The sequence below is a fragment of the Haliotis rufescens genome, unplaced genomic scaffold (assembly GCF_023055435.1).
Source record: "Haliotis rufescens isolate VD_foot unplaced genomic scaffold, xgHalRufe1.0.p SCAF_14, whole genome shotgun sequence".
Lineage (NCBI taxonomy): Eukaryota > Metazoa > Mollusca > Gastropoda > Lepetellida > Haliotidae > Haliotis > Haliotis rufescens.
The window spans coordinates 16,446,536-16,456,331 of record NW_025963824.1 but is presented as its reverse complement, the minus strand read 5'-3'; the positions used below and the strand labels follow the sequence as shown (position 1 = coordinate 16,456,331).

At 40.3% G+C, this 9,796-nt stretch overlaps 2 protein-coding genes across 2 annotated transcripts; one reads left to right on the top strand and one right to left on the bottom strand.

The window, feature by feature from the left end:
* On the bottom strand, positions 1-7,557 carry LOC124152588 (hemicentin-1-like). The gene is made up of 11 exons (XM_048395434.1): positions 6,612-7,557; positions 6,363-6,484; positions 5,732-5,867; positions 4,755-5,030; positions 4,439-4,517; positions 4,100-4,163; positions 2,691-2,767; positions 2,451-2,503; positions 2,183-2,248; positions 988-1,126; positions 1-492 (listed from the first exon to the last, which is right to left on the bottom strand). Exons 1-11 carry the CDS (start codon positions 7,555-7,557, stop codon positions 306-308), a joined length of 2,145 nt encoding a protein of 714 aa, XP_048251391.1. The 3' UTR covers positions 1-305.
* LOC125379206 lies at positions 7,556-9,784 on the top strand. Its single transcript, XM_048395433.1, has 6 exons — positions 7,556-7,808; positions 7,956-8,048; positions 8,196-8,648; positions 8,796-8,888; positions 9,036-9,488; positions 9,636-9,784. The coding sequence occupies exons 1-6, from the start codon at positions 7,556-7,558 to the stop codon at positions 9,782-9,784; spliced, it is 1,494 nt and encodes a 497-aa protein (XP_048251390.1).
* The last annotated feature ends 12 nt before the right edge of the window (positions 9,785-9,796 follow it).

Sequence of the window (9,796 nt, the reverse complement as noted above, 5' to 3'; positions counted from 1 at the left end):
AATTGATCAAAGAGATTTATTTTTACTACACAACTTGTTCATATGCATTTGAAAAAAATGAAAGTAAGGTCGTCAACTATTATCTCTTCATTGCATATATATACTAAAGATGTCCCAATAATGTCACATGCATGTCCTAAGTTATACGTTTGATGCGATATTCATATTGCGATATTCACATTGGCATGTCCACAGAAGCAGCTGGCATTGTTTTGTTTTATTGAACCTTCGCCTCAAGAAGAAGATATTCTATTACACATACATATTCCCATGCTTCCTTATATCACATGTCGTTCTCTCTATGACTATATATTCCCTTTGTACAGTGTGTCCTTCTTGGGTACCCCGTCCTTGTTACACCCCGAGTCTGTGCAGCAGTAGCTGCAGGTGAAGTCTTCGTTGTCTGGGTTTCCTGGCACAGGTGTCATACATTTGGCCTCAGTAGATGTTAGCTGCCACCATTTCGTCTCACAGTCGCTGGCTGAGACACAACTGGATATTGGACAATGAAAGAACGTGGCTGAATGATAGAGAGGAGAATTTACATTGCTTTTTGCAACATACCAACATTATCGTCATGGGGGAAACCATTAATTTTTTTTTTTCACACGAGCTGTATGTGCAGTGTCAAACACGTGACCATCTAGAGCTAATACCACTGGCCTGCCCCAACGGTTCGAATGAAAAGGAAAAGATAGCCCTTTCATATCAATATTCAAATTAGGTTTCCCTCAGTGATTATTATCATTGCCAACTTGTTTATATTTAATACAAGTTTGCGTGTCTAATTATACACGTTGATCATTAAAAGAGGCTTAAGTATATATTTCGATTAAGAAAAATTGCAAAATCTGGAATTAATTAAATCATTTAATATGAATGAAAGAGCAAAGATGTCCTCAATGCAAGTCGATTACGAGACCACGAACTGAAAGTAGTAAGATATAGGTACGTGCATATATGTGTTAGGAGGAAAGAAATACCGACCTTTTAGTAACTGACTTCCTTCCGTCAGCCCTGGTGTTGATAGTGGTCATGCAGAATGATGTCATACTGGGACATTGGGTGTCTGGTCCAGGAACCATACCGCAGTGAGGACCGGAACATGTTTCACAGGTGAGAGGTGCTTTGAACAGAACATTGAGATGGACCGTTAGTGGGATCTTCTTTTAGACGTTGGAGTGGAGGAAATGACACAATGACATTGGCAGTTAGTGGGATCTTCTTTTAGATGTTGGAGCGGAGTAAATGACACATTGACATTGGCTGTTAGTGAGATCTTCTTTCAGATGCTTGATTGCAGTAATTGAAACATTGACATGGATAATCAGTGGAATCTTCTCTGAGATGTTGGATTCCAGTACACGGTACATTGACATGGATAGTTAGTGGGATCTTAGATATTAGATTGCAGTACACGGTACATTGGCATGGACAGTTAGTGGGATCTTAGATATTAGATTGCAGTAAACGGTACACTGACATATATAGTTAGTGGGATCTTCTTTTTTATGTTAAATTGCAGCAAATGGAACATTGGCATGAACAGTTAATAGGATCTTCTCTTTGATCTAGGATTGCAGTAGTCGGTACATTCATATGGACCAAAAGTGGGATCTTCTTTTAGATGTTGGAGTGCAGTAGGTGGAACAATGGTATGCACAGTTAGAAGGGTCTTCTTTTCAATGTTGTAGTGCGGTAAATAGATAGTTTGCATGATCATGTGGAAAGGTAATGGTACCTTCACTAGTTTTTGCAGTTCTGCCGTAAATGGAATATTGACAACGATGGTGGTTTTGAACATTTGAACATTTGGAAAGTGTACTTCAAAATGCCCGTAGCTTCAAATATATAACTGAACATTTTCTAATATGTATCTTTTCTCAAACATTGTTAAACACTCTGTATCCCTTTTTTGAATAATGCTAATAAATATAAATTCCCGAAACCGTCCTTCTACATTATCATCACAAAATATACACCCATGTGTGGTCCAATCACTTCAACCTTTTGATTGACTTAGTAACAACAAATACAAAATGTGGGTTCAAATAATCCGTGCCAGTTGTACTTTTCAAAATACATTGTGCAATACACATTGTATTCATTTCTGAACATTCCTTGACAACACTGCTGCACCGGTACAAATTCCACCGCGCCCATCCCCATTAACAGGGAGTACCTTTGACTGCAGTTGCTTTGTTGGATAGTTGTGACATTGGTACATCTCGTGCAGTTGGAGCGTCAGCTGCTATGAAATGAAAAAGTCATTTATCAATGAATCCCTTCAAACACATATTGCTGCATTGCATTCCTGTGTAAATGCAATTATGATGGAAGAGCTTCTATATTATGTAAACTAATAAGCTTTACATATCATTTATCATTTCATCACATTCTAAATTTCCAAGTATTATCGACTAAAGAGAGAAAGTGTTTTATTACGTAACTGGACAATACTGCTCCTTTCGTCTCGTTCACAAACTCTGCCTTGCCATCGAGCCTGGAAAAAGCGAATGTCCATGTATCGGTCAATTCCCCATCTGCTATTTAACGGTTTAATGTGCTATTTAAACTATTTCACAAGCGTGATGTACATTGACTGACGCCTTTCTGTTTATGCTTCACAAACTCAATATGTCCTCTTTACAGATACTTCGTGCGTATAGATACATACTTAGATGCACTACCTTATAAACCACGTGACAGGTCCAGCGTCTTTAGCGAGAACACTAACCTTCCTGGCTGAATCACAAATAGAGTCAGTCTGAAATAAAGATCAAACCCAAATAATCGCTTTTCAGCAGAACCACTTGACTTGCAAAGCAAAATGATGAGCGTTTGCATTATTTTACCAAGTCTCTAGCATGTTCGTAGTTCTCAAACTATAGCTGAACGTGGAATACTTAGTAATAATATCAACATACTTATGTTCATATTGCACATTTAGATGTTGAAGGGTTGTGAATGGACTTTGGAATCAGAGAACACGCCATAGAGTGCTGGCTGACTGAAGAGGATGTTCAACGATGTCATATTTGCCAGGACTGCATTTTCTATGTCTGTGTGTTCATGTGAATTCTACTTCATCTGGGAATCGTAACCTTTGAAGAACCTCTGTAGTTTACTTGGCATGTTCCGTGGAGAAAATATGCATTTCACCACGGATTGAAACTGTATATCTAACATTACCACATGCATACATAACTCTCAATCAATCTCTACATGTTCTTTTAAAAAAAAAAAAAAAAAAGAGATCAATTTTCATTGTAAACGCTAAGTCACATTTCCTATGCCAATATCACCTGGCATCCTTTCGGGCCATCGAGACTGTAAGAATGCATTTCTTTCTGTCATTATTGTATATATACACCAGACTCAGGCTGACTGAAGCAAATATCTTCCCAAACTGATAAATCGTGATATCGTACAAAATGAATTTCATGTGGCAATTACATACATTACATAGGGGGAATGGTATCGTAACGTTTTCCAATACATGATAACCTAACTACATTCACCCATTCCTACATTCTCCCTCACTCTACAAATGAATGATCCTTCCAGAAGCAATAGTTTGGTGTTCATCTGTTCCATGTACATGATTTCAACTTTAGTTTCTTCCCTTTATTATTATATTACTACATTTAAAACAGTTCATGTGACCCACATTGAGGTCTTAATAAATATGTTAACTGTGCCTTATTACGAAATTGGATGGATTGAGTACATTTGGGAGAAAGATTGATAAGATGGTTACACTGAAATGTTAATTGTGCCAAACATGTCATGTAATTACACTGGAGACATGTAATACCACCTTTTTCAATTCTGAAATTGCACGACAATGGCAGCAACTGTTGAAATGTATGTATTCACACGTGGTATGATTCCAGTAAATTATAATATTTATGAATTACAGAACGAAACAAACGCGTCACAGTTGATAATATAAATTCATTTCGCAGAGATGAAAGTTCCCGACTCCTGGTGCGTGTTTACAAAAACTAATTTAAACGTACACGGGTGTCGTTCTGACTGCAGGAATGTATATGAAACGACACAATTCTGGAGTCAGAATAGAATTCAAGTAACTTACAGATGCAAATGTGGTTGTCAGTGATAAACCCTCAGCGTCCACAGTCCCAGGAACACACATGGCACTGAATGTAAATCGTCTTCTTTATACACACATATACATACATCGGTTTACTAATTGTGTGTGACTCATTCAGTCTTTCAAATGTTGATATGAACACATGAGGTTTATGAAAAAGCAAGAAACATACATTGGAAGCTGCTGTAGTAAGGTATATGTTGAAGATAATTTACCATATTTAAAAGAAGTTTTTGGAGAGAGAAGAATCGCCTTTGGTTATGTGGATGTAAAATGTACGTTCGCGTCATGCATATCAAAAGAGGGATTGAAACTACTAACTGAAAAGCCTCTCCAGGTTGCATGCCAATGTCACTAAACTTGTAACTATTGCCCAGTGTCTTGGTAGTATTACCAGCAACTGAAACAAAGAGCATTTGTGTATTGAATGTCAGACAATATATCAGCTGCATCAATATATTAAATGTGTGTTGTTCTGATGGTATGAGGATTATTTAATGACATCTTATATGGCACGTCGGCTACTTACAACTTCAAAACATGTCTTAAATGAGTACCTTTAATTTAAAGATCATATAATAATCAATTGAGAAAACAAACACATGTGCATGTAGTGTAATATTCCTGTTACACATACCAACCAGGTATGCCTCATTTGTAGATACACCATTATCAGCGTGGCAGATGTATATTCCTTCATACTGTTGAATATTTTTGTTGTTGACGCCTGTCAGTAGCATCTCCCCGTCTCCAAAATCTACAATTGTTGGGTCGGTAGGTAGGTCCAGTCCTCCGCCATATTTGCTCCAAGTAAATTTAGGAGGCGGTTTAACTTTCGTTTTACACAACAACTGTGTAACACTGTCAGGCTCCAGGACAACTATTGGCTTCTCCACAGAAATTGTTATCGGCTCTAGAATCAAATGCAAACCAAGTTACACGTATCAATATTTCACAATGATATGTGATTAAGCTACAAGGCATTTGCATTTTTAAATATTCTGATGGAGTTGGATGTTCTTCGAAAGAACAGTTTTTTGACACGCACGTCTGTGTATCTCAATAATTCACGAGGAGGTTTTGTGTAAAGAATGAAGTTTCGATGCTGTTCCTCAACGGGACTCACAAGGGATTACTGTTGACTTCTCAAAAGTATTTTCGGATCTTAAATCAAATGAACCCGACACGGCATATATGTATTATGTTGAAAGAGTCATCCCTACCCATATCCATATATTCATATTGACAGTTGATTGGGTTATTTTCCTCTGCTAGCTTTCACTATCTGTGGATAAAGTTCTTGGGACGGTAGTTACGGTAAAGTTGTGTAATAAATACATAAAACAATAATTCTTTTATATGTACCCCAACTCAAATTTGTGATAAACGTGACGTTGTTTTCTGGTGTCACTGTACACTGGATGTATACAACTAATTCCGCCAGGTCAGCAGATTACTTGGAAATAATCAACAAAATGCAATGCTTTGCACATACGAATCATGTTGCCAGAAACCTACCATGTTAAGTATTAAGGTGAAGTAAAGAGTCAACAAAACGGATTTCATCACAAAGTCTCATTTAGATTACAAACAACTCTTCGATTCATGACTTACTGTTTATCTGTACATGTATTGTTCCATTAGCCACACCAACTGAGTTCTCAGCCACACACGTGTAGTCGCCAGTGTTGTCGTTAGTTACGTACGCAAGGCTTAAGTTGTTTCCGTTAGGCTTGGCATTGTAAATATCCTGTTGAAGAAAATTAGATAACTGATCACATGGGTGTTAATGTAATGTAATGGAAATTGCCTTTTAATGATGGTATTCAATATCAGAAAAATAATCACTAAAACGCAAAAGGGGTGATACTAAAAACAAGTAAAAGGGATTGAAAACTTAAAGAAATATTCCATCAAGTAATTGAAAGTGACTTTTGCCCATCATTAGAACATCCATAAACAGGCTTGGCATTGTAACCTCGCTGTTGAAGAAAGTTGGATAACTAATGATATAAAAGTATAACACGTCAAAACAGCACTGGGACCCATACCTTCATCTTGTTTACTAATGTGACAAGAATTGTCTTGATAATGGTATTCTATAGTAGAAATAGAATTCGTAACACCATAACGCAAACGGGATGAAGATAATTTTACCTTAAGATTGAAACCTTAAAGAGCTATTGCTTCGATTAATTCAAAGATGCTTTTGCCCATCAATTGAACATACATAAACACTGCATACCTGTGTGTTATAGTACCACATGACACTGGGCTGAGGCACTCCTGTGACATCACATGACAGGATGACGTTTTCCCCGAAAAATGCATTGACGTTCTGACTGGGATTTGAAATGCTTGGTGCAACTAAAGGCAAAGGGTATATATGTATATGAGTATCGTGTTTAAGAAATAACTTTTATTTTAAATGCATTCTTTAAATCATGTCATAATGAGTGATTGAAAAACATGTATTCACTTCTAGACTACGCACCTCCTGGTATTGTTGTAGTGATCGTTGTTCCTTCAGTCGTTGGTTCTTGCTTGTAGGTTCCTGGTATTGCTGTTGGCTGACCAGGCGAAAGCAGAGAGGAGGAAGGGGAGATTATGTCTGACAGCAACGCGGATGCTGAGGGCAAACTAGTAATAGCCGTTGATAGGAGGCTGGAAGTGACAGCAGCAGGGAGCGACATCCGGCTGGATGTTGGTGTTGGGAGGAAAGATGTAAAAGAGTTTGATCCCAATGGAGATTTTGTTGGATGGGTAGATAATATTTGATTCACTGAGCTTTGTGAGGGAAGAAGATATGCCCCTGACGACAAACTAGAAGCGGGAACATACAATGGGAGGGTTGATGATGAACTGGGCAATGATTCAGATGCTGGCTCTCCTCTCGAGGAGGAATAAGTACCTGCACTTGCCTCTGATGACGACATCGTGCTCCTTTCAACGGAGGTCATTCCTAACGTAGGTGACGGGGAATTCGACCCCATTCCATATAATGACACTCCCATTGAGGAAGCATAAGTACCTGCACTTGCCTCTGAAGACAAAATGATGATGGTAGGAACGGAGGTCATTGCTAAAGTATGTGATTGTGAACTCGTTGCAATTTCAGATGATGACACACCCCTTGAGGAAGCAGAAGTACCTCCACTTGCCTCGGATGAACATATTATGGCCGAAGGAAGAGAGGTCATTGCTATTATAGGTGATTCGGAACTCGATGCCAACACAGATGATGACACACCCCTTGAGGAAGCATAAGTACCTGCACTTGCCTCGGATGAAGATAGTTTGGGCGAAGGAAGAGAGGTCATTGCTAATGTAGGGGATGGGATATTCGACTCCATTTCAGATGATGACACACCCCTTGATGAAGCAGAAGGGCCTGCACCTGCCTCTGATGAAGATATCATGGAGGAAGGAAGAGAAGCCATGGCTAAAGTAGGTGATGGGGTATTCGAATCCATTCCAGATGATGACACACCCCTTAAGGAAGCAGAAGTACCTGCACTTGCCTCGGATGAAGATAGTTTGGTCGAAGGAAGAGAAGCCATGGCTAAAGTAGGTGATGGGGTATTCGAATCCATTCCAGATGATGACACACCCCTTAAGGAAGCAGAGGTACTTGCACTTGCCTCTGATGACGACATCGTGCTCCTTTCAACGGAGGTCATTCCTAACGTAGGTGACGGGGAATTCGACCCCATTCCATATAATGACACTCCCATTGAGGAAGCATAAGTACCTGCACTTGCCTCTGAAGACGAAATGATGATGGTAGGAACGGAGGTCATTGCTAAAGTATGTGATTGTGAACTCGTTGCAATTTCAGATGATGACACACCCCTTGAGGAAGCAGAAGTACCTGCACTTGCCTCGGATGAACATATTATGGCCGAAGGAAGAGAGGTCATTGCTATTATAGGTGATTCGGAACTCGATGCCAACACAGATGATGACACACCCCTTGAGGAAGCATAAGTACCTGCACTTGCCTCAGATGAAGATAGTTTGGGCGAAGGAAGAGAGGTCATTGCTAATGTAGGGGATGGGATATTCGACTCCATTTCAGATGATGACACACCCCTTGATGAAGCAGAAGTACCTGCACCTGCCTCTGATGAAGATATCATGGAGGAAGGAAGAGAAGCCATGGCTAAAGTAGGTGATGGGGTATTCGAATCCATTCCAGATGATGACACATCCCTTAAGGAAGCAGAAGTCCCTGCACTTGCCTCGGATGAAGATAGTTTGGTCGAAGGAAGAGAAGCCATGGCTAAAGAAGGTGATGGGGTATTCGAATCCATTTCAGATGATGACACACCCCTTATGGAAGCAGAGGTACCTGCACTTGCCTCGGATGAAGATAGTTTGGTCGAAGGAAGAGAAGCCATGGCTAAAGTAGGTGATGGGGTATTCGAATCCATTTCAGATGATGACACACCCCTTAAGGAAGCAGAAGTACCTGCACTTGCCTCTGATGACGACATCGTGCTCCTTTCAACGGAGGTCATTCCTAACGTAGGTGACGGGGAATTCGACCCCATTCCATATAATGACACTCCCTTTGAGGAAGCATAAGTACCTGCACTTGCCTCTGAAGACGAAATGATGATGGTAGGAACGGAGGTCATTGCTAAAGTATGTGATTGTGAACTCGTTGCAATTTCAGATGATGACACACCCATTGAGGAAGCAGAAGTACCTGCACTTGCCTCGGATGAAGATATTATGGTGGAAGGAAGAGAGGTCATTGCTATTATAGGTGATTCGGAACTCGATGCCAAAACAGATGATGACACACCCCTTGAGGAAGCATAAGTACCTGCACTTGCCTCGGATGAAGATAGTTTGGGCGAAGGAAGAGAGGTCATTGCTAATGTAGGGGATGGGATATTCGACTCCATTTCAGATGATGACACACCCCTTGATGAAGCAGAAGTACCTGCATCTGCCTCTGATGAAGATATCATGGAGGAAGGAAGAGAAGCCATGGCTAAAGTAGGTGATGGGGTATTCGAATCCATTCCAGATGATGACACACCCCTTAAGGAAGCAGAAGTACCTGCACTTGCCTCGGATGAAGATAGTTTGGTCGAAGGAAGAGAAGCCATGGCTAAAGTAGGTGATGGGGTATTCGAATCCATTCCAGATGATGACACACCCCTTAAGGAAGCAGAAGTACCTGCACTTGCCTCGGATGAAGATAGTTTGGTCGAAGGAAGAGAAGCCATGGCTAAAGTAGGTGATGGGGTATTCGAATCCATTTCAGATGATGACACACCCCTTAAGGAAGCAGAAGTACCTGCACTTGCCTCTGATGACGACATCGTGCTCCTTTCAACGGAGGTCATTCCTAACGTAGGTGACGGGGAATTCGACCCCATTCCATATAATGACACTCCCATTGAGGAAGCATAAGTACCTGCCCTTGCCTCTGAAGACGAAATGATGATGGTAGGAACGGAGGTCATTGCTAAAGTATGTGATTGTGAACTCGTTGCAATTTCAGATGATGACACACCCATTGAGGAAGCAGAAGTACCTGCACTTGCCTCGGATGAAGATATTATGGTGGAAGGAAGAGAGGTCATTGCTATTATAGGTGATTCGGAACTCGATGCCAAAACAGATGATGACACACCCCTTGAGGAAGCATAAGTACCTGCACTT